A 25,325-nucleotide genomic window follows, 5' to 3' on the forward strand; every position below is an offset into this window, starting at 1 on the left:
GATGGTCAAGTGGGTCCCTCACACATTGGGCTTTCTTTGAGGCTGTCACCTCCTCTAATAACATCTCAGATTAGCAAGACCTTTCAAGGCTGACACCATTCAACGTTAAGTCTCTTAAAGGTTGTTCTCATACAAGATTTATTCCCCAGCACCCCTCCCACCCTCATCCCCATCCGGATTCACAGTGGAGGACTAAGGAGATTCAGAGCAGGATCTGCAGGTACAAAAAACACCTTCCAAAGATTTTGCTCTCCTTCCTTTTCTCCCTCCTGCCAACTCCCAAGGCTTGAAGCTACACACACTCATGCAAACACACAAAATCCCACTCCTTTCCCACACCTCCTGTTTTCTTCCACATCAGAGCTCACCTGTAAGACATCTGGGCTCTGAGAAGAGAGGTGTCCAAAGTTTGTCTGAGAACCCTAAAGTGGGGGAGAGGCTGTTTCTCTAAACTTCACACAAAGGGAAGTGACTGAAACAGACACCAAGCTCTTCTCTCCTCTCACCGTTGACTATTTTCACTCCTTGGCCTCTACCTTCTCCATCAACCAAGAGCAAACACATTAGCGCACTCCCACCTGCAGCACGTGAAAACGGGCTCTGTCCAACATCCATCACCCAGGTGTGGGGTGTTGGGGGGAGTGGTCCCTGAGGATCAGCAAAGGGTTAATTTATGTGGAGGGAAAGATGATTAGGAGAATTCGGCTTGAGCTCTGATTGGGGAGGCATGGGTTTAGAACTAATGATCATTTTGTTTTTGTCTCATATGATTTTTTACTAGGGGCAGTAGCATATAGATACCCCATACAGGGGTCTCTGCTGATTACAGACAGATTCTTGCTAACTGGGCTCATCTTAAAAGAGGCCCTGCCAAACTGGGAAGCAGTTGAAAACAAAATTATTAAAGGAGCTGAACAGGGGGGTAAAAGCTGGTGCAAGAAGAGCTGGTGGCTCCTGGGATGAATGCCACTGAGCCGTCTGTAAAGTGCTACTCTGACACCGCCTGTGTGGGATTATTGCTTCTCCAGAGGAGGAGCAGGGGAAGGAACAGGAACACGGAAATGGGTATGGAATGGTATGGTATTGCTTTGCTCGTTGCTCAGGCTGATGGGCAAATGGAGCCAGGGGTTAGCAGCACCAAAAATAACCAGCTCCAAAACAATGAGTGAGTTGGGGAGCTACAGAGGCGTTCACCCTCCCACCCCACTGACCCCACAGCCCAAAGTAATGTGGAAGAAGCCCACCCACACCTCATGTTCACATTCTAAAACTTCACAAGCAAGATTCTGGAGCACTAGGGGGTAGGCCTCAAGAAATGAGGATGGGCTGAGGCAAGGGGAGCAGGCCTGCTCTGCAGAACCAAAGGACAAGTTTGCTTAGAAAAAGGCAAATCAACCATGGCTTAGCAAAAGAGGACAGTTAACCTCTTCCAGCTGCCTGACTTGGAGCTCTAGGGAGATGATAAACAGAGGAAGGAAGGGAAGGGATCGGTTCACTGAGGGCCTCTGAGCATCCAGACCTAGAAGCACACAGCAGCATCCCCTCAAAAGGGAACCAATACCCCTGACTACTTTGTTCCCCAAAAGTACCACCATCCTGATAGAGAGAAGTGTGCCTCAAGGGAGCACACTCTCACTTCGGTGACTTGAGCTCAGATATCAGCATCCAGCCGATAGCAAGGGAGTGAGTATCCTCTCTCAGTAGGCCTCTGAGCATCAGCCAGGCCACCATGCATACATATATAATTCAGAAGGTGGGACCTGGGTTCTTCCCTTGCCCCTTCACCTTAAGTGGAATGGGGAGAAAAAAAAACTTAAACCACAGTGACCCCCCAAAGGAAGTCTCTCCTCAGTGGCTCCTGGAACTGGCAGGGTCCAGCTGATTCAGCTCTGACTGGTCCAGAAGTTCAAAGTCATCCCCCTCAGCATCAGTGTCCAGGTCTGAACTGGGTGCCCTGAGGACACCTCTGGCGGCTCTCCGGGGAGGTGGGCCAGACGGGCCTGGCTGGGAGGCCCCTGCCAGGGCCAGCTGGATCATGCCCTGCGAAACCAGGCTGGCAAGGTTGCTGGTGAGGTTGGATCCTGCAGGCAGGGCACCAAGCAAAAGCTCCGGCAGTGCGGCCTCTTCCCGGCTGGCAGGGGCGCCCTGAGACTCCTCGGCCCCTGGCGGGGACCGGTACATCAAGCTGGGCATCCCGATGCTGGTATCGTCCTCATCATCCAGGCCAGCAGGATCCACGTTAATGGAAGGGAAGTCTGGAAGGTCTCTGGCAAAGGATTCCTCTGGATCACTGTGACCATCTAGGTCTGCAAGAACAGAGGAGTGTCTGAGACATGGCAACTGTGGTATGGCCTTCCTGTGTCCCAGCCCCACCATGTCAGCCCCAAATAACCAAATGTTTCCACCCTGGGTTTCTGGCACTGGTCAGCCTTCCCCCTCCACTTATAGACTGCTGTTACCTTTACTGGCCAAAGAACTTCCCCTTTCTCCCCCATGAGCTTCGATCCTGAGGCCACTAAGGGACTGAGGACTTCCAGGGCAGCAGCAGTGCCATCTGGCTGGAGCCATGCCCCTAAAGCTGCTCCACCACCTAACCCACAGCTCGGAAAACAGAGGGCAGGGGTAGTGTCCCTGCTGCCTGCAAAGCTGAGCGGCAACAGTCGGAGCCAGTATCAACTCGGGTCCAAGGTTCCTCTCACCTTCAGAGCCTTCTGTTAGAGGTGTTTGGCCCCGTGAAAGGTTGAATGTACCGTTGTCTGTACAGGAGACCTCAGCATCCGAGTGCTCGGAGTCTGTGATGGCAAGTTCCCTGGCAACAGTGGAATCATCCAGCTGAGGAAAAGACAAGACCAACAAGCATGAAGAAACGGTGCCATTAGAAACAGGTGCAATTTGCCACTTACAGCTTCAGCAGTGAGCTGGCCCCAAAGGCCTAAGGCTAACAGTGTAACCAGGCATGGATGGCGACTTTAGTCAGAATCCTGACCCCTTTCAGGCTGCTCCCCCAGGGAAGACACTCTTTTCATCAATCTTGAGCCCAGGAAGGAAAGCAGCGTTGACAGTCAACCAGCCACTTAGACTCTGATGCAAATAACTGACCCAGAGAATACTTTTCACAGATGGCTGGGAGGATGTGCACAGGTTACTGCTTGACCTAAGGCAAGCTGTGCTGTTTTAAGTGTGATCAGGCCAGTTGCAGAAGTTCTGCCCTGATGACGGGTTAAAAGGCGACATGGAAGAGGGTGTGCTGGTTACCAGACTCAAACTGAGATCTACATACAAAGTCCCAATATAATACTAGCTTCTCTCCTCACTGCTCTTGGGGGCAGGGAGGTCCTTGGAGAAAGGCAAAAAGCTGGGTCCCTGGAGAGCCCACAGTGAGCTTGGAAACCTGTTTACTGTCTAAACAGGAGTACCAGATGGTAAAAACGGAGCTAAAACTGGCCAGTGAGGCAGCTCCCACACCCCAGATACCTGAGGACAGAAGGCAGCAAGCTCCTCCTCGCTGTCACTGTGGTTGTCCACAGCGTGCTCTGGGTGGAGAGCTCGGCGCCGCACTGTGTGGGAAGAGCAAAAGCCGTGAACACCTTCCCTTGAGGGCAAACTCCCGCCCTCTTTGAATTTCAAAGGCATTCAAGTCAGAATACAAGAGAATGAACCCCTTAAACCTACATAAGGATGTCTGAGGAAGGAGCTGCAGAGCCTAAGTGGCAAGGTAAGCTGATAACATGATAACACAGGAAAGAAACCCTTTTTGTTCAGGTCAGATCAACTACCAGACTTGTCAACAAGCCTCAAGATCACCTAAGAACAGATCAGATATCAGTGTGAAAAGGGGACACTATCACCGAGAAGGCAAAGGGAGACACTCCACCTGGGCTGAATCAGGCTTTTGAGAAGTTCAACTGACTGAGTCAGGGGGAGCTGGGCCTTGGCACCCATGTGCAGGGCTCTTAGAAGGCCGAGGGGGCTTAAGATCCAACCTGACCACACCACAGAAGAGAGGGAAAAGTTCGCTCGATTGTCGTTTGTGGGTTGGAGGATCTCAGGCTAGTATGTTTGGCTTCTGAAGCCAGTTTTCAATCACTTTTGGAAGGCAGCTTTCAGGAGTGAAGAGGCCCAGCTGAGGGGTTTAAAAGACCTACTCTGCCATTTACTAACCATAAGCTTCAGTTTCTTCAACCAGAAAAGGAAAATACCACCCTCTTCTTAAGGGTGTTGTACAGACAACGTATGCAGAGCAGCCAGCTCAGTGCTTGGGCACACGGGATGGGCTTCATAAAAAGCAGCTAACACTGGGAATATCTTCACTGTCTTTTATATGACTTGGGAGAACTTTTCTCATATTTGTTTAAAATAGGAGTGTCTAGAATTCCAAAGGGAAAAATTGGTAAGCCTGAAGAGATTTCCCTAGAGTAGATCATCACTTTTACCTACCAACCCCCTACACACCAACCACATGCCATTTCTCCATGTTCAAGGGCCTACGATGCCAAACCTATGGGCTTCTCCTTCTCCTCCCCAAACTGCGCAAATGGACGGAAGGCTCCCCTGGACACTTACATTGCTTCTCTCTCTGCCTGGACATCATGTAGCCACGAACACTGAAGTCCAGCCGCTGCAGTGCGGGCTTCAGCCACACGTACGCTCGGTCCCACAGTCGGTGGTACACCGTGAGGGGCCACATCATGACAGTGACAACTGAGAGGAGTGAGAAAGAGTGGTGAGATGGACAAAGGGCCGCATGCACAGTCCCTGACTGTCCCTCTGCCTTGTGTCCTTAGGGCTGGGGCACTTAGTGTGGAACGGTCCTGTTTAATTCTGCAGGTCATCTTCACGAGGTGAAGACTTTTGGGGTCAGAGACTCTGTAGCCCTGACAGGGTTGTGCACAGTGGGCTGTGCTGCTGACACATCAAGGGCAGAACCCGTGCTGTCACCTGCACGTGGGCGTCGCTGAGGCATAAGCAAGACCAAATGGTAACAGTGCCTCAGCAACTACACAACAAATCATTCCAGCTTCTGCTATACAATCACCGGGGTCATCACTGCTCAGTTCTTCCAGCCCCGAGTAGACAGAGTTCATGTCAATATGAAGTAACTAAACTTACAGAACTGCTCCAGGGGTGGGGGAGAAGTGCTCCAGGGTAAACAGAACCTAGTAACCTACAGGGTAAACAGAACCTAGAACAGAATCCTAAGAGTTATGTTCTACTGTTACACAATACAACTGACTCTAAAAATTCCCTCCTGAAATAGGAACAGACAGTCCTTTCTTGTGGACCCTTGTCAGTTTCTAAAACTTGGTAAGAAAAGGACTTTATATGTGGGGAGCTTGGCATAGGTAAGAAGAAAGGTATTTTCATGACTCTAAACAGGACATGAAAATATAAAAAGGTCATTTCCTGGAAAACCAAAATATAAAAGTCCTCTCTCCAGACAAAGTTAGCTATGGCTAGAAAAGCTATGAGTAGGTTAAGCTTGTGGGGGAGGTATATACCATACTTACGAATTAAGTAGGAGAGCAGGAGCCCAGGGATGTAGCGGCCCAAGACAGCCAAAAAGGTCAGTATCCCACAGCTCAGCAAGCAGAACTAGGGGTGTCAGGAAACAATGTTAAGTTTCTGCTGTATGGCAGGGGATGGGGTGGGGCTGGGAGGCAGATAAGATGGAGGTGTGCCTGAAATGACTTTCATGACCTCTGAATAAAGCGTGGACATGTCAGAATGACACGTACCTAGCCTGCCACTGCTGCGTCCGACGGGGATTCTGCTGGGGAGGAAAGGGACCACGGCCACTCCTATTCAAACTCCTCTCACATGGCTAACCCCACAGGGTTGCACCTTTCATGCTGGGAAACTGGTTTGAATAGGACTGAGCCAAAAATTCTCTCTGAAAACAAGTGCTGGTGGTGGGCTTTTTTAAGGCAAAGTAAAATAAAAACCTCAACCACCTACCACATGTTTAATATGACACAGAATGCACACAAGCAAGCTTTCTTTCCCATCTTGGGGCAGGAAGACGGCCTAATCTAAGTGGCAAGCACCTGAAGGAGTCATCGAGTTCTTGCCCTAGTCCTAGTGGCTGGTCAGAAGCCCCTTCCTATGACTTCCCTTGTCTCTACCAGCACCATGGTCTTTTCTTTCTTGAATGAGGATATGTAGTAAAAGGGCTATTTCAGTTTAGCATGAACTGAACTGAGAAGCCAGAAATGAGAGTTGAAAAAGGGAAGTCTTACCTTGCCTGGGTTTTGCTTTTTGAAAAGCAAAAGATTCCTTATGAAAATGGTCCCACTAACCCAGACTTCAGCTACGTGGTGGCAGAGCTCGGGCACGCTGAGCAACCGAGGGTGCACAAAGCCCCAGCTATAGGAAAGAGAAGGGGGAGCTGTGAAAGGAGGGTGCTGAGGGCTCCCCCCCATCTCACTTTGAAGGCAGCCGATGGTTCCGGGTTTAAATAGGGGTGGGGGAGTGGCTAGCCCGAGGTGCTCTAGAGGTGAAGCATGACTTTCTTCTTGGCGCTCCAGGTTGAAACTTGAATTTAAAGACTAGGAGAGCAAACTTGTTCTGACAACTCCACCCTATGAGCCAGCAGCCCAATCCACATGTGTAAACCTGCCACCAGCTCCTAGGCCCTTTGTGCTTAAAAGCATCTTTCCTGTGCTCAGACCATTGCAATTCACTGTGATTGCAATCCAGGAGAAAATGCACAGCACAGTCTGACGGCACTGCGGCGGGTGGGGTGGAGGCAATGGATGTGCCCCTTAGAGAGAAAACAAACAAAGCAAAACCAAAATAAACCCAGCAAAGACAATCCAACACATGACATGAATGAACTCAAAAATGAAAGCAGGAGCTGTAAGCCACAAGAGGAATCTTTGGCTTGCTGATGCCAGAAATGAATGTATTTTCTGACCAGGAACTTGAAACGGCCGAAGGTCACAGAAAACACTAAATGACCTCGTTTTTATAAAAGCCCGGAGACAAATGAGGTAAGTTGCCTCTAAGTTTTTACACAGGCTGAATATGAATAATTCCTTGGTACGTCAGCACTCTAATGCTGCTTTCTCAGAACTGTCTCTTATAAGTATCACAGGACACTCAGCGTCTCAACCTACTGCTGCCTTTAGGATTTGTTAAAATGATTATCTGCAACAGACTAGGTTCTCAGCTTCTAATTTGTATCCAGAACATGGAGTTAACAACCTGTAACCAGAATATTACAAGAGAATCAATCAGAGCAACAAAAAGGGATTTAATTAGCATTCCATACCTCTCATTGTCTAACGCGTCGGGTCTTGGCACTACAATATTAAAACAAACACCAGCATTAGTTGGTAGGGAAAACAAAACATGAAAATGTTAGGCTGTTGGTCTGACAGCTCAAGTTTTAATAGGTTTGGGGAAAAGGAAAACAGTAATAGCCAATAAAAAGGAGATACCATGTTACACTGCCAGTTAGGGAGCTACAGACAAGGAAATGATAGCTAGTGCCTGCTCATTTCTCTGGTAGGATGGGGTGGGAATTCAAATGGAGCATTAGGGCCCCTTCTAATCACTACAGCTGAGAGCCAAGGTGCACACGAAAAAGTTCATCCCACCCACCCCTCAAGTGTGTCTGGGTTGCTCTTATGCATCAGTGTGTGCCAGGTCACGAGGGCATGTTATGACTACTTTAACTCTGGATATCTGCTATTCTCTTTAAAAAGAGACCCATTAACTACAATCAATGATGAAAAGTCTTCTGACATTCACTAGCCATAGGACAGGTGGGTGAACTATATGATTCCTTGAAGTCTCTGCAAAATAGGATGGGAATGTATTTAAAAACTGTACACTCTGGTTTGAATATTCTGCCAGCACTTCAAAAATGACATGTCCAACCTACATCAATTTTCCTCACTCTCAGTCTCCACCCAAATCAACTGCCCAGCCTACCGCTGCCTACCTCTGCTAACTGTAATGCCACTCTTACTCCTCTCCTTGCTCTGAAATCCCAAAACTACTGTTATTCCTTACTCCCCTAACCTCCTATTTATCAGTCAGAAATTCCTGAGAGGCAAATTGATACTGCCTTGGTAATGATGTAGTATCCAATGAGGAAAATTATTTAACAACTTGAGGACTATTTATTCCTCACGCCAATTATGGAGGAAAGGATATCTCAGGTGGTGGATACAGATTTCCTGAGCTTTAACAATGATGGGAAGGACAGAACTCAGCTCTAAGGAACTGCGGGTGGGGCGCTAGCCCTTCAAGTGTCTCCTAAAGCAAATAATTCAGACTTCAAAAGCTATTCCCAGCTCCACATACTCCTCCAGAAACTCCTAAAACTACAGGTAAAAATGACAGACCATTTCCAGTTCAGAATGTTCTAAATCCTACCAAACTCACCTTTTATTTCAGGCCAGATTTTGTTCTTCCATTGATCTATACACACAATGATCATTGAGCTGAATGCAAGTAAAAACACAAGACGAAGGGATGTCAGGGCAAAGAACCTAAAGGGAAGGAAAAAGAGAAGATCATTATCCACTTAAGCTAATTTCATAAAAGACCATATGTGCACTACTGGTTCTGTGGTAAACAGACTTAAGTGCTAGCTATACACCTTGGGAAAAATCACTTAAACTCAATGGACTTTAGCTATTTTACCTATGGTGTAGAGGTAAGAATTTGCTTCTGCAAAGGCAAATGACTAAATCAAATAAACTTAGAGCCCCTTTCAACTTTCAAGTCTGTGATTCTATTAATTTCAAGAAGAAATTCATCTTTTTTGTTGTCTGTTTTGGGGTTTCTCTGCCATACTGCGTGGCTTATGGGATCTGAGTTCCCCAATCAGTGATTGAACCTGGGCCCTCAGCAGTGAAAGCTCAGAGTCCTAACCACTGGACGGCCAGGGAATCCCCAAAATTCATTCTCAAACTGAACAAGTTGTTATGATGAAAGCAAACATCTTTCTATAAAATCAGACCCTGGTTCAGGGCAATAAACTGACAGAAGTGCATTAAAGAACAGCTAACTCAATCAGATATCCTTTCACAGACAAAGGAACAAAGACAAAAAAGTGAACCAACTTGGTCAAGGACACATAGAAAGTGAGCACTGAAGCTCCATCTAAAAACCAGTTCTTCAGAATCGACACCAACCCTTCTCAAACTTCCCAGAAAACCTGACTCGATACCAAAGCCAGACAAAACACTACAAGAAAACTATAGTCCAATACATGTTATGAATATAGAGGCAAAAATCCTTAGTAAAATATTATCAACATGAATTCAGCAGCATATTAAAAGGATTATACACCATGACTAATTCCAGGGATTCATCCCAGGAACACAAGGATGGTTCAAGATACAAAAATCAACAACTGTAATGTATTGCATTAACAGAATGAAGGAAAAGCTAATTATTTGAAAGAATCAACCATAAAGAGATGTTTACAAAAAACTTGGGAAATCGGAACACTGACAGTAGATCTGAAAATATTAAGGAATTACTGTTAATTTGGGGGGATATGATGATATTATGGAAGTTATGTTTTTAAAGAGTCCCTATCTTTTAGAGATACATACTATTTGGGATTTGTGTCAAAACAAGAGCCTGGCAAGGGGCAAAGGATGTGAAAGAAGAGGAAACAAGACTGACTGTGAGTTGATAACTGCTGAAGCTGGGTGATGAGTACATGAAATTCTTTATGCTCTCCTCTCTACTTCTGTGTATATTTAGAATCTTTCACAATAAAGTTTTTTTTACAAAAAAAAAAAAAAAAGGTTGGTCCTTATGAGTCTTTCTATGATCCAACTCAAAAGCCTCCAGGGCAGTCAGTGCCTGCAGAGTGTCTGTATCCAGTGATTTTACCAGACTGTCAGGAAGTAAGTACAGAAACTGAAAGCAAGAATCTAGTAATTTTTATAGTAATCTGACCAAGTAATTTCGAACATAAGGATATATTTGGGTTTGTATTTTGTGTGCCTTTTTATCTAGTAACTTATTCATATTGTATTTTACAAAAATATTGATCAGATATAGACTGGGGAAAATGACAACACTAGTCCTTCACTGAAGATGGTTTGAGAAACAACTGTTCTAAGATCTTTGTTGTTGTTTAGTTGCTAAGTCGTGTCTGACTCTTCGCAAACCCATGGACTCCAACCCACCAGGCTACTCTGTCCATAGGATCTCCCAGGCAAGAATACTGGAGTGGGTTGCCATTTCCTTCTCCAGGGATCTTCCCAACCCAGGAATCAAACCCATGTCTCCTGCACTGACAGGCAGATTCTTTAACACTGAGCCACCAAGGAATTGAAGTAGGCCAAATGCATCACCAGAGAAGCAGTTCAGCAGGGCAGTGAGGTATGGCTTTTAAAGCTAGATTGACTTGAGTCTATTTCTCTGAACAGGCATTCTTAGTTGTATGACTTTGAGTAAATTAGCTTAAACCTCCTTAAGCCTCAGTTTCCTCATCTACATGTGATATTAACAATAACAAATCATGCAGGATGTTTGTATGTATTAGAAACAACATGCTTAAATCACTTATAAAAGGATCGTAGTTGGCTTCCTTGGTGCTCAGTGGTAAAGAATCCGCCTGCCAATGCAAAAGACAGAGTCAATCTCTGATCCAGGAAGATCCCACATGCTGTGGAGCAACCAAGCCTGTGTGCCACAACTATTGAGCCTGTGCTCTGGAGCACGGAAGCTGCAACTACTGAGCCCATATGCCCTAGATCCTGTGCTGCTTAACAAGAGAAGGCCACTGTAATGAGAAGCCCGAGCACCTCAACTAGAAAGAGTAGCCCCTGCTCACCGAAACTTGAGAAAAGCCTGCACAGCAACAAAGACCCAGCAGAGTCAAATATAAACAAATAAAATTATCTTTAAAAATACCATGGTTGATCTTGCTAAAAAGACAAGAAAATACAAATAAGGCACCTATATATGCCCAATATATGTCCTATTCAGTTTTACAAAGGAGCAGTGTTATTAGCTATCATCACAGCAACTGATCAAACGAGAATAAGGATGACCAAGAGATCATTCATGGTTATAAACGTATCTCTTATCATCTCAACACAACACATTACCTAATGACCTGACATATTCACAGAATACCATATTAAGAGTATAATCCTTATGTTTTTTTTTTTTTAAAGCTGTATTTGTGTGTACCTATGAATACATATGTGCATTCAGGGACTGTCAGAGGAACTTTAATTTCGGTCTCTAGATGTTTTGCACTGTTTTCAATAAACATGAATCCATGTTATGTATTTTAAACAATACAAAAAATGAGGGATGGAAGAAACCAAGAACTTAGAGAAACCCAGTCACTAATGGCAACCTTATTCCAATATTTCCACCCCATCACTTCAAAGATACTGTAATTATACACGAAATTAAAGAATGAAAGTAGTTTAACAGGAGTAAGCCTCAAGAGCTGCCCCAAGGCCATTAATCTCTTCAAAGTCAGTTCATCACCTCAACAAGCTAGGAAGTTGAACAAGGCCAAGGATAAGGGCTGAGAGCACCTGCTCCCCCCTGCTGTTGCTTCTGTGTCCCAGCAGCAGGATGTGGCACGACTCTGTACTCTGAAGTACCTGGGAGGACTCTCTAGGGAGGCAATCCAGACTATCTGCAATTTCCACTTTCCAGGTCACAACTGCTAACGCAAATACAAACTGAGGTAGGGAAAGGATACTAAACTTTCCTAAGAAAGGTCAGTTTTTCAAAGATGATGGCAGTAAGAACACAGTTTCTCCAAGAGCTGAACTATTTTAGTAGCCTGTTAGAGCCCCCACCTATGCTTCAACCTCAATTCAAACATTTATTAATTGCCTACTATATGCTGAGGCCTTATGGTAAGTGGGCCAGTTACAGAAAAGAGTAACACATGGACCTTATTCTCAAGTGGATTTATGTCAGTACATGTTTGTAACATAGCATGACAAGATAACAATAACAAGGAGGACATCTAAGCTGGGATTTGAAATGGTAAGACAACACAGGAAAAGAGAGTGAGAAAGGATTAATCCTGGTCAGTAATGCAATTTTAGAGCCAGACACAGGATAACCTTTCCATGAACAAGCCAACTTGCAGAAACTTAAGAGGAAGAAGAGCTTTTCTGTGAAGTGCAAGTCACTCAGTCGTGTCTGACTCTTTGATTCCACGGACTATACAGTCCATGGAATTCTCCAGGCCAGAATACTGGAGTGGGTAGCCTTTCCCTTCTCCAGGGGATCTTCCCAATCCAGGGACTGAACTCAGGTCTCCCACATTGCAGGTGGAGTTTCTTTACCAGTTGAGTCACAAGGGAAGCCCAAGAATACGGGAGTGGATAGCCTATCCTTTCTCCAGCAGATCTTCCCAACCCAGGAATTGAACCAGGGTCTCCCGAATTGCAGGTGGATTCTTTACCAACTGAGCTGTGAGGGAAGCCCCATGTAAAATAACAATTCTTGGAAAAATAGCTTCTTCCATATAGATAAAATCTTAATGGAAAGTTCACCTCAAACCACCAGAGTTGACCTCTTCAAGGTACCTACGTGAATGCATGCTAAGTCACTTCAGTTGTGTCTGACTCTATGGGACCCTATGAACCCTGCCAGGCTCCTCTGTCCATGGAATTCTCCAGGCAAGAGTACTGGAGTGGGTTGCCATTTCCTCCTCCAGGGCATCTTCCCAACCCAGGAATTGAACCAGCATCTCTTGTATCTTCTGCACTAGCAGATAAGCTTCTTACCACTAGCGCCACCTGGGAAGCCCCCTCCAAGGTACCTGAAAGTGAAACTGAAAGTCACTCAGTCGTGTCCAACTCTGCAACCCCATGGACTAGTCCATGGAATTCTCCAGCCCAGAATACTGGAGTGAGTAGCCTTTCCCTTCTCCAGGGGATCTTCCCAACCCAGGGATCAAACCCAGATCTCCCACATTGCAGGTGGATTCTTTACCAGCTGAGCCACAAGGGAAGCCCCAAAATTTTAAGTCACTCAGTCATGTCTGACTTTTTGCAACCCCATGGACTATACAGTCCATGGAATTCTCCAGGCCAGAATACTGGAGTGGGTAGTCTCTCCCTTCTCCAGGGGATTTTCCCAACCCAGGGATCAAACCCAGGTCTCCCGCATTGCAGGCGATTCTTTACCAGCTGAGCCACCAGGGAAGTCCAAGAATACTGGAGTGGATAGCTTATCCCTTCTCCAGCAGATCTTCCCGACCCAGGAATCGAACTGGGTCTCCTGCATTGCAGGAGGATTCTTTACCAACTGAACTATCAGAGAAGACAACATCAAATGTTATTAATTCCTTTAGGGGTCTATCAAACATAAAAGAATATGGATAAGTGTAGTGTGTACACCTTTCCTTCCACCCCCAATACTAAATTCTTAAACAAAAGGAAATATCACTCTCAGATTGGTGTGCTTGGGATATATTTAAGTCACATTATACTTTTATTTTATGGAGGTAACTTGGATGATAACAGAGGATGAGATGGTTGGATGGCATCACTAACTCAATGGACATGAGTTTGGGTAGGTTCTGGGAGTTGGTGATGGACAGGGAAGCCTGGCGTGTTGAAGTCCATGGGGTTGCAAAGACTCAGACACAACTGGGCGACTGAACTGAACTGCACTGGATGCCTACCTGTTAAAAAAATAACCAACTCTGCAACTATGTACAAGGACAAGATATCATTGAAGATAAAATACTTGTGAGATTGGTATAAGAAAGAAAAGAAGACAAATAAGGGAGGATTCCTCTGGATTAGTTTCGTCCTCCAATGTCTATTTCTGCAAGCCCAAAAATTCACATACAGATATAACAGTGTACAAGCTGGATAAGACAACATGCAAAACATTTTTTCAGCAACTATAATCATCATGAGAACTTTCCAACTTAGCAAAAACAACTACAATTGCAGGCAACTCTGGATATTCACATGTGAATTATTTAATTTGATTATTGCCCATAGCCCATTACTCCTTCTACCAATTGTAGGAGGCTCACAATAGACTTTTCCTTAATGATATTTATTTTTTTTTAACTTCTAATGGCAAGCATGGTTGTAGAAGAAATTTCAGAAAATATAGTTCATAACTAAGGAAGAAAATAAAATTAATACACTATTACCAGTCTGCCAAAAAAATTTTTTTTTACCCTAAATCTGGTCAAGCCTCTAGATTCAGCTACCAATTTACAGGAAATACACAGGAGAGCACAGAGGAACGTGTTAAGCCACAGGGATGCAATCAGCAAAATACACTCTGTAGGACACTCTACAGGACAAACTGGTTTCTTGCCTGAAAACAAGAAAGGAGGAGGTGGAAAAGGACTGAGGCATAGGAGACACAAAATTGGCCAAGAACTGAACTTTTTTTTTTAAGAACTGAACATTTTTAAAGCTATGTATGTGATGATGCATAATATTATTCTGCCTGCTTATATATACGTTTTCCAATTTTCCACCGTAAAAAGTTTAAAAAATAAACAACTCGTTATCCACACACATATCCCAAAATAGCGAGAGATTATTCCCTTCAGTTAAAAAATATTCACATATAAAGTACTCCATGGAAGGATAGAGTACCTGGTTTAAAAACGTTCTCCTTCATTTAAAAATCCACAGATGTTTTCCTTTATCACCAGCAAAGCACTCACAGCTTAAGGATGATTACATCATACCCAGATACAATTACTTTTTAAACCTTTCCCTAATTGAACTGAGATGCTTCCAATTTTTGATGTAATAAAATAAAGCTGAACTCTGTATCTCTGAGCATAAATCTGACCTTACTTATGATTACTTTAAATGGAAGTACTAGGTCAAAAACCATTAACTATTTTAACAGCATTACAGAGATACAGTTTGCATACCATAAAATACACCTTTTAAACAGTCAAATTCAGTGTTTTTTGGTATCTCAGAGTTGCAACTATCATCATTATCTGATTTAGAACATTTTAATCACTCCCCAAAAAACCCCATGCCGGTTAGCAATCACTCCCCATTTCTCCCAGCCCTTGAAAAGGTAGTAACTTTTTAAGTATCTTAATACTGTTGTCAAATTAGTTTCCAGAAAGGTTGTCAAATTCATATTCCTATCAACCATACACCAGATTTCCCATATTTTGCCCAGAATTAAATACTATCATTTTTAAAAACCTAATAAGCAGAAATTAGTAACTCACTGCCACTTATATTAGATTTTGTATTATTAATGAGTAAAAATGTATATATCCATTGATTTATTATTGTTTTTTTTTTTGTCCTTTTATAAATTATCCACCCCCTTTACTAGGGGCTAAAATTCAATTAACTATCAGTCTAAATAAAATACTTATTAGAAAAACAGTCTGGTGTCCAGAAAAATCATGAGAAATTCCAAAAAGAAACAATTTTTTGAGGTCAACTATAGCATGGATCCTCATCATTAGTATAGGTAAATTAGAGTCTGCTATAATCATAAACAAAAGAAAGATCACATGTCTATTTTCAATCAAAGAAGATACTATTTCTGGGTTTCTTTGTTATTACAGAGTAAGCTTCTCTCAGTGGCACTTCAGAACAAAGCAGCCCATCCTATAGGGACAGAAAGCCCATTATTATACAGCACTTGCGGCTGTCTGGTTAATGAGCCAGTCACTGGTAAATTAGAAAGAAAAAAAAATTAACGCAACCTATATCATGTAGAGCTGGTTGCTGCCTGTACAAAACCAGAAATGAAACCAGCTAGCTGCAAACGACCCACGTTATGTTAATGGACAGAAAGCACCCAACCTTAAAATGAGAACAGATAAAAACTTTGGCAAAACAAAGGCAAAAAGAAAAAAAAAAAAAAAAGGAAGCCAAGGCATCTCTGGGAATCCTCCCTGCTCAGGGAGTCAGTGAAGGACTGGGAAGCTTGGCGTGCTACAGTCCATGGAGTAGCAAAGAGCTGGACACGACTTAGCGACAACAACGAGGCATCTCTGGGAGTCCTTCCTGCTACCAAATGCAAGAAGAACCCTCCAAAGACTATCATCAGAAACATCTGCTCAATAGATTTCATCTGAAATTTGATGTACATATTGTTTTTTCACAGAATAAATGCCTCTACTTAAAAGGCCCTCCCTTCCACTTCCTATCTCTCACTACTGTTTTTTTCCCCCTCAAATTGTAACCTTTTAAATCAGCGTTGCTGTATAATCACTTCTTGGGTCATTTTTTCACTTGGGGGTATTCAGGGAGGGGAATCACCTTTATCCCATTGCGAAAACAAGAATTTCCTGCTGCTGCTGCTAAGTCATGTCATTCGTGTCCGACTCTGTGTGACCCCACAGATGGCAGCCCACCAGGCTCCACCGTCCCTGGGATTCTCCAGGCAAGAACACAGGAGTGGGTTGCCATTTCCTTCTCCAAATACCCCCTAAAATACAGAATGGTTAACTCAGACTAGTGACTCTAAAAACAGATCCCAACAGAGATCTTATCAAAAAGAAAAAAAAGTTTGTGGACTGCTCTAAATCAATATTCCTAACCACCTAGAATCACAGAATGTGAAAAACTGGAAGAGAGCTCAGCAGTCATCTGCCCCTCCCACCCCTAGTCCCCAACCCCCTTGAACCACGTGCTTTTCATAGGAGGCAGTGCAAGGGTTTAGAGTTCACACTCCTTTCGGGGGCTCCTTTATCCTTCCCTTATCTCCTAGGAATGAGTCCAACCAAAAAGTTACTACAACCTGTTCTTTTCTTATCCTGTCAGGATAGATTCTTGCTGACTCAGATATTCTTCCCCCAAATCACTCATTTACAGGTGGTGTTGAGGCTAATGAAAATACAGGCCTGATATTGATAAGGAAGGCCTGATATTTCTGTTGTTATACTAGAAAAAATATAAGTGAAGCAAGGAGCAATATAGGCTAAAGACCACAATCACTATAATTTTTCTGGAACTGGAAAATAAGAAGGAAAGCCTTGAAATACTATAGGAGTGAGGCATCTCATCTATCCCTCTCTTTTATGTTCTTTATTAAAATGTAAGAGGGCACATTCACAGGTACAGGAAAACCTCAACTGAGAAGATAGAACATTGAAAGTTAAGAGCTACCTACCTGAATTCTGATGATTTGTTTGTACTCCTATTCAGTCTTCTAATACCTCGAAATGTATAAAACACCTCAGTTAATGATGTATCATTATTCAAAACAAGTACCGAAAAATAAATTACTTCAGATTTGATTTCTCTGTAACCTGCACCCAAGACCCACCTGCATTTTCTAAATACCTTTTTAAATGAAATGAGAACAAAGCAATTACTCTTTGACATTCCTAAGCAAAATATCTACACCCATATTCAATTTGATGCTACTGGAATGTGGTCTGACTTTTATTGTGAACGTCAAATCACCTTCCGCGGAAGCTCATTTCCTAGGAGAAACCACCCTGTGAACTCCAATGCTAAACAACCCTCACTTCTGGATCCTTCCCACCATCAGTCAGTCCATTTTGTAACCTTCACAGGTATGAGTCCTCTCCATAAATGGTACACCCAGTTGTTCTTTCACTCTCAAGAGTCACACCCTCATTTTGCTACATCTCTCCCCCACCTACTTAGAGCCTGATGGGAATGTAACAAGAGTAAATGCCTACTGGATACACAGCAGGCAAGCTATCAGGAAATGCCAGAGATAAAGACCGATTGGCATCAATGCATTAAGAGACCCAGGAGTAGGAGAAAGGGATGTGACATTCTAAACATAGCATATTAGTAAACTTAAGTAAATGCTGTTGGGAACCAGCAAATTAAAGGTAACTGTAACATTTAAACACATGTATGAGCAGACTTCCACCCCACATTCTACCCAGAAGATCTTTCTCAGGCAAGGATCATGTGGAAGGTCCTCTCCTCAAAAATAACAACATACATGCTACTGATCTATTTGCATTAATAAACCCTTGCTTTATCAGAATTCATTTAAATGCTGCCAATGTTTTTATACATCAGTCACACTTTAATACAAACTGATTCATGATCAGCTCTTTTCCTAATAATACAATCCCATTGTAGGCAAGGAAGTTTTGACTTAATGGTCTGGGGCTACGGTCTGGGATGTGGAGGTGAGAGGAAAAGAAGATAAGGTCATTTGGGGAAATGCTCCAGAATGAGGTGCTACAACTTAAAAGTTTTCTGACAGAGAGCCTGGGAGAGAGTAGGTACCTGGGGATCAAGGAAGAAGCACTACCAAAAAGAAACGAAGAATCCTGGAGGAAAAGTTTATCAAGTTGGCTCAAGACTCTAGAAGCAACAGATACCAGAGACTGCTATGACACCTCTAACCCAAGTCTCCTTCAAACCAGGAGACAATTAATGTAATATATACCTCCGCAGTGTGTCTTCCTGTCAATGAACTTGGAATTATTTCTTTTGCTCCAGCTCACTGAAAACGTTCTTTCAAAGAATAACAAATATTTTGGTTTTAAGACCAAGAATTTCAAGAGGAAAGATATTTTTAGCAAAAACAATTATGTTTTGGAAACACACATTTTGTTTTGTTTCAAGCTCATCCAGAACTGCTTTATTTTTCATTCAGCTGTAAAAGCCCCCCCGCCCCCACCAATACTTGAGCTCCCTTGGAATCTGATCAGTAATACTTCCCTAGTTATGAATAAATACAAGCTCTGCTTGGCAGATTCTATGAAGACCTAAGTTCACTTCAGGAGATGACAACTCAGGGAAGCAGCAGTTCCTTTTTCACACAGCATGACACAGACAGATTCTTTAAGCATATTTTTAGCCCTACTATCCCAGTTCAGAAAAACAAACACTTAGGCACCCTCAATTTCCTTGCATATAAACCGTGGCGAAGGATGCCTCTCTAATTCCTTGGAACACGGAGAAGTCGTCTTAAGTGGCTTTGAAATGGGTGAAATCCCACAATCACTATTTCATAACTGTCTTCAAAAGCTTGTAATTTTCTTTCAAGTTGCAGTTATGGAGGCTCTCACGGACTCTCAGACTTCGCGAACTTCCTGAGTGGGCAAAAGGATGTCTGTCTAACATGCTAATTCAGATCGTTTAAGCCTGTTTCCTTATTACACCTATGGATCCCTTTTCAAGATTTCACGCCTTACTCACCTACCCCAACAATAAGTACTAAGATCTCGAAACTGTTGAGCAGACAAGAGAAGGGAGGTGATGGCCTTAACAGGACACAGCTTCCCTTGGCTAAAAATGCACTGTGAGCGGCTCATGATGTTACTAGAAGCTCCTGCCAGATGTGCGGGGCGAGGGTGCACGTAAAGCAAGGGAAACAACTGGAAGGCCCTAAGAACTGCGGTGCCAGAGCTTCAGGCGGGAAAGAGTGGAAGGAGGTGAGGCAAAATTAGGCAGGTACAGGTAGGAGCCAGTGCAGCGAAGGAAACAAAGGAGGCGAGAGATAGAGCCTTAGAGAAACCTGACGAATTCGCGCCTCGGAGGGTTTCCGAGGATCCAGTTCTCTCACCAGAAAGCCGCGTTCAGCCCCAGGCACCACAGGGCGCTCCTGGCTGGCCGCTCCCACACCAGGGCTGCCTGCACTCGGCTCAGCAGAGGCTCGTAAGGCCCCAGCACCTCCACCAGGGCCCGCTGCGCCGCCTCAACCTGCTGGTCCCGCTCCCAGGAGCCAGACATAGGGCGGCGACCCTTGAAAGTCTGACCCGAGGCTGGGCCTGGGGCCTCGGCCACCCCCTCTGCCTCCGCCATCTCCCCCCGGCAGCCACAACATCCGGGGCCACGGCCCGACAGTCACAATAATACCAACTGCGCAGATGCGCGAAACAGCGAGGGAGGCCGCATCCCTCCACAGCGCGCCTGCGCGAAGGCTCTCGGTCGCGTACATCCCAGAACGAAGAACACTGCGTCAAAATTACGTCCCCGGCGCCCCAAGCAGGAGCTGCGCACGCGTAGTCCGCAGGACTGAAGCCGAACGAGTAAGGAAGTGCCCTCGCCAGAACTCAGTTTTCATTGGAACAGAGGAAGTTTGTGGGCGGGGCGAGTTTTGGCGTCTGCGCAGTGCGACGGGCTAGCGAGCGGCGGCTTTGCTGGCGGGAGCGGCAGCTTTTCTGTGGCGAGAGCGGTATCTTTGCCGTAGAGAGTGGCTGCAACGCAGCTGCCAGAGGAGAGATGCCGAGGGAGATCATCACCCTACAGTTGGGCCAGTGCGGCAATCAGAGTGAGCGAACTTCCGGCCCCTCCACTAGCCAGGGTTTCTTAGGTTCTGTGGGATCTCGCTGTGGGATCCTGAACTCCATCTGCCCCCAGAATCGTAGTTCTCCGAAAGGTGGGACATGCCTGACCCAGTATCCAGTTGCTCAACCCCAAGGGGCCCTCCTCTGCCCAGTCGCTGATATACTGCCCTTTCCTCTGACACGGGAGACTCCCGAAGCTTGACTTCCTATCACTGGACCCAGGCATTGAGTCCCCCAGCTCCTAGTTGGAACCTGCCCAGACCCAGATATCCTCTTTCTTCCCGCCCGCGTCCCTCCCGTCAGTTGGGTTCGAGTTTTGGAAACAGCTGTGCGCCGAGCATGGTATCAGCCCCGAGGGCATCGTGGAGGAGTTCGCCACCGAGGGCACTGATCGCAAGGACGTCTTTTTCTACCAGGTGCCCCCAGCGACTTAGCCAGGGCCGGTAGTGGCCCAGGGGTTCTGAAGGGAAGGGCAGTGGCTTGGTATTGGGAAGCCCACTGGACAGAGGAGCCAGGGAGGCTGGCTTGAAGAGGGAGGGAGGCAGGAACCAGGGTTGGGAGGACTGGAGGACTGGGCAGGCCCTAGCTGATTGGGCCCCTCCTAAACTCCCTTTTACAGGCAGACGATGAGCACTACATCCCGAGGGCAGTGCTGCTGGACCTGGAGCCCAGGGTGATCCACTCCATCCTCAACTCCCCTTATGCCAAGCTCTACAACCCAGAGAACATCTACCTGTCGGAGCATGGAGGAGGAGCTGGCAACAACTGGGCCAGCGGATTCTCCCAGGTCATTTGCTGTTCCCTGGCAGAAGAACTCCACTCCTAAGTGGGGACTGGCCCTATGACTTCCTAAAGAGAAGATAAACCAGATGGAGGATATATGAGTGGAGAGAGAGATGTGACTGAGAAGATTCTGAGTGAACTATGTAATAGTTATAAGAGACTGCACTTGGCTCATGCCGGGTGCCAGGCCATAGTTAGTGTTTTACATAAATTAACTTACCCAGACCTTCCAACAATCCTAGAGGTAGGTACTACAGGTCCACAGTGTCTGTAGGTTTCCAGAATCCAAAAAACTCTGAAACCAAAAGGATTTTTAACTACTCATTTAGCAGCAAAACCAAATCTCAGTAAAGATAGGCTAGTTTATAGTTTCTGTTCAACTTACTGCCACTTCTCATTCCTTTCACTGCAGAAATATTAATGTATTTGGTTAGCGCCCCTCAGACCCCCGCCCCACTGGTGTTCCTGTGTTATACACACCATATAGCCCTCCTAGAATCTGAAATATCTGAAGTATGAAACATAATGCCCAAGAATTTTAGATAAGGGACTGTGGACCTGTATTAGTACCTTCATTATACAGAGGAGGAAACTGAGGTACAGAGAGATGAAGTAGCATGCCCAGAGTCACCCGACTAACTAGAACTAGAGCTAATATAGGCATTCAGGCAGTCTGGATGTAGTGGGCCTGCTCATAACCACTAGGCTGTACTACCTCTCAGTACAAACAAAAGGCAGGACCACTGTTTTCCAAAAAAGGACTTTTAGGTACTATAAGGTGAATGGAGGGTGGCTATTCTGAGGTCAAAGTCCTTGTCCCTTAGTCCTGTCCCACTCTGATGCCCCTCCATGTCTGTACAGGGAGAGAAGATCCATGAGGACATTTTTGACATCATAGACCGGGAGGCGGATGGCAGCGACAGCCTAGAGGTGAGCATCTCAGGAATGCCGGTGGGGGGCCAGCATGGGGAAGGCTCGACAACACCGTTTAGAAGCCATCTGTTAGGTGTGGGACCCTCCCCCTGTAACCTTTGCACTGGACAGAAGCCACAGGGCCCTGTTGGAAACAACGAAGAGTCTCCTAATCTGTGAATGGGGGGTGGGGGGAGCGCAGTGGAGGAGAGGTCCTGGGAAGATAGGAGTCCAAGAAGTTATGAGATGGGTAAAATTGGAAATCCTGCCACTTGAAACCTAGACACTGACCGCCCCTTCCCCATGCAGGGCTTCGTGCTGTGTCACTCCATCGCTGGGGGAACAGGCTCTGGCCTGGGCTCCTACCTCTTAGAACGGCTCAACGACAGGTAAGTCTGTTTTGAAAGGCTGAGAGGATTTGGTTTCCCAGGTGACTGGGAGGCCCTCCAGATAAAACCTTCCCATTCACTGGAGCAGGAAAGGGCCCTTCCATTCCCTGCTGTATTGAGGAAGGAAAGGTACAATGACCAGGAACCCAAGCACACTCCCAGTGGTTGGAATCAGAGTCTAGAATCCTGATCTTTGATGAAGATTCAGGGAGTAAGCCTGATTTGGAGTTAGAGCCCTAGGTCCTAAGATGTTTCTCTGCCCTAGCCCCCTTTTGGGTTACAGGCTGCCAAAAGTCAAGTCTCCCTTTTCTGCTCTCCTATGACCCGAACCCCACTTTCCCCATCCTGACAGTCATTAGAAGCCCCAAGTTTACCAAGCCTTCAGTCTGTTGCCCTTGACCATCCTTTCTCAAACACCCCCAGGTACCCCAAGAAGCTGGTGCAGACATACTCAGTGTTTCCCAACCAGGACGAGATGAGCGATGTGGTGGTCCAGCCCTACAACTCACTGCTCACACTCAAGAGGCTGACCCAGAACGCCGACTGTGTGGTAAGTCCTGGAGTCTCGCTTACTCCACTCCCAACCCCCCTGTCTATTTCATCCTTTTCATGCATTTTTAAAAGTCCCGTCTTGAACCTTCCTGTGCCCCAGTCTTGTTCAAGTCTTTTGGATGGGTCTTTCTGGCGATGAAGCAGCAGGCAGAGCTCCTGTCCTTTCTGTCCTCCTAAATCTGTCACCCTCTTCTGTCCCCACAGGTGGTGCTGGACAACACGGCCCTGAACCGGATCGCCACAGACCGCCTGCACATCCAGAATCCCTCGTTCTCCCAGATCAACCAGCTGGTGAGCCCCCCACTCCTGGACTCCCTCCTTCCCGAAGCACCATCTAGGGAAGGGAGGCCCCCAGGACAAGGCCCGTGACCCGGCACCCTGTCCCCAGGTGTCCACCATCATGTCAGCCAGCACCACCACCCTGCGCTACCCCGGCTACATGAACAACGACCTCATCGGCCTCATCGCCTCGCTCATCCCCACGCCACGGCTCCACTTCCTCATGACGGGTTACACGCCCCTCACCACGGACCAGTCGGTAAGAGCAGCCCTCGGGCCCAGCAGGCCCTGACCAGCCTTTCCCTTCTCTCGGCTGCACCCGGAGGCCCTGCTTGCTGGCTGACTCGCTCTCCTCTCCCCCTGCCTGTGGCACCCTGCAGGGCCGGGGCTGTACGGGGTCTGCTGATGCTCCTGCACAAGGACATGAGTTAGCTGAGCTCTGGGGGACTGAGATCTCTGATCCCTCAGTGAGGACCTGCATCTAAGGCCACTCCCCAGAGAGACCAGGCTCCCCCGCATCTGATGGGGCTGTGCGTCACCTCGTGCTCTCTGTCCATGTGTCTCTTGACTTTACTCTGAGTACCGGGCTGCCCTGTGGCCCCTCTCCCCTCAGGTGGCCAGCGTGAGGAAGACCACAGTCCTGGATGTCATGAGGCGACTGCTGCAGCCCAAGAACGTGATGGTGTCCACAGGTCGGGATCGCCAGACCAACCACTGCTACATCGCCATCCTCAACATCATCCAGGGGGAGGTGGACCCCACCCAGGTGGGTGAGGCCCCTTCGTTCTACCTCCGGAGCCCACAGGGGTAGAGGAGAGGCTACCACCACCATCCCTGTGCCCACCCCAGGTCCACAAGAGCTTGCAGAGGATCCGGGAACGGAAACTGGCCAACTTCATCCCGTGGGGCCCCGCCAGCATCCAGGTGGCCCTGTCTAGGAAGTCTCCCTACCTGCCTTCTGCCCACAGGGTCAGTGGGCTCATGATGGCCAACCACACCAGCATCTCCTCGGTGAGCCCCACAGTCATCTTCCTGGTGGTGCCTTATCTCTTTACAGCCCTGCTGCCCCTGCTTCTGGCTTTTTTACTGTGGGGATAGCCCAGCCTTGATTCCTGGCTCTCTGGGCCACATGGTTCCTTGAAGTTCCCTGTGACCCCTGTCCAATCTAAGTCCTTTCTGTACACCCGAAGCTCTTCGAGCGGACCTGTCGCCAGTACGACAAGCTGCGGAAGCGGGAGGCCTTCCTGGAGCAGTTCCGCAAGGAGGACATCTTCAAGGAGAACTTTGATGAACTGGACACATCCAGGGAGATTGTGCAGCAGCTCATCGATGAGTACCATGCAGCCACAAGGCCAGACTACATCTCCTGGGGCACCCAGGAGCAGTGAGTCCTCCAGACAGGGACCCTCATCTGCCTTACTGGTTGGCCCAGGCCCTGCCTGACTGACCACCCCTCAGAGCACAGATCAGGGACCTCGCACCTCTTTCTTACCAACACATATACCCATACTCTCTGTTGACCTGAGGACACATGTAATCTCCTTGTGAGACTGTTCATGTTTAATAAAGCACTGGATATAAATCAAGTCGCTGGACTCTTTGAAGGCTTGGGGAAATGGGGGTGGGGGGGGGTGCCTGTTCTTTCTCCATCATTCTGACGGGGTCTTCCTCTACTTCATACACCTTCAACTCTAAGCAAATGGCCTCCCCCAGCTTTTCCTTCCCCTGTCTAGTATTGGAGAACATGGGCGAGACATTCCTTTTCAGGGTAGACAGGCCCACAAACACTGCCTTGCTCTCATAACACTCTGTATCCCAGTTCCTCCCACCCTCCTCCTCCCCATATGGTGATCATTCGCCAGTTTCACATTCCCACATCTGAATGTCCCATTGGGCATCACAGCAGCAGGCCTGCGGCCACCACCCCCACCACCAAGCCCTGGACAGGCAGTAGAGTCAGCCCAAATGCCTTTAATCTTGCAGGCAGGGCAGTGACAGAAAGCCAGTCCTGGAAAGCCCTGGTCAGGCAGGTGGAGTCGTCTAGGATGATCAAATCAGGAGACCAAATTCAAAGCCTGGGCTATAAGCAGGGCCAGAAGTGGACCCATATCTAAGGTGCCAAAATTCAGTTGTTTCAAAGGCCAGAGTTGCCTTTTTGAAAATTAATTAATTTGCTGAGGATCTTTAGTTGCAGCATGCAAACTCTT

The 25,325-nt window shown here is 46.5% G+C and overlaps 2 protein-coding genes across 2 annotated transcripts; one reads left to right on the plus strand and one right to left on the minus strand.

Annotated features, from left to right (window-relative positions):
• Positions 1 to 121: 121 nt before the first annotated feature.
• On the minus strand, positions 122 to 19,832 carry RETREG3 (reticulophagy regulator family member 3). Its single transcript, XM_043904665.1, has 9 exons — positions 19,480 to 19,832; positions 8,392 to 8,498; positions 7,271 to 7,301; positions 6,237 to 6,363; positions 5,508 to 5,592; positions 4,564 to 4,701; positions 3,475 to 3,557; positions 2,700 to 2,832; positions 122 to 2,306 (listed from the first exon to the last, which is right to left on the minus strand). The coding sequence occupies exons 1-9, from the start codon at positions 19,716 to 19,718 to the stop codon at positions 1,849 to 1,851; spliced, it is 1,401 nt and encodes a 466-aa protein (XP_043760600.1). The 5' UTR covers positions 19,719 to 19,832; the 3' UTR covers positions 122 to 1,848.
• Positions 19,833 to 20,018: 186 nt separating this feature from the next.
• On the plus strand, positions 20,019 to 24,704 carry TUBG1 (tubulin gamma 1). Its single transcript, XM_043904666.1, has 11 exons — positions 20,019 to 20,187; positions 20,507 to 20,619; positions 20,823 to 20,990; positions 21,848 to 21,916; positions 22,208 to 22,287; positions 22,711 to 22,837; positions 23,044 to 23,130; positions 23,228 to 23,377; positions 23,732 to 23,884; positions 23,968 to 24,129; positions 24,309 to 24,704. The coding sequence occupies exons 1-11, from the start codon at positions 20,139 to 20,141 to the stop codon at positions 24,504 to 24,506; spliced, it is 1,356 nt and encodes a 451-aa protein (XP_043760601.1). The 5' UTR covers positions 20,019 to 20,138; the 3' UTR covers positions 24,507 to 24,704.
• Positions 24,705 to 25,325: the final 621 nt, after the last annotated feature.

This window comes from Cervus elaphus, chromosome 5 (assembly GCF_910594005.1).
Source record: "Cervus elaphus chromosome 5, mCerEla1.1, whole genome shotgun sequence".
NCBI lineage: Eukaryota > Metazoa > Chordata > Mammalia > Artiodactyla > Cervidae > Cervus > Cervus elaphus.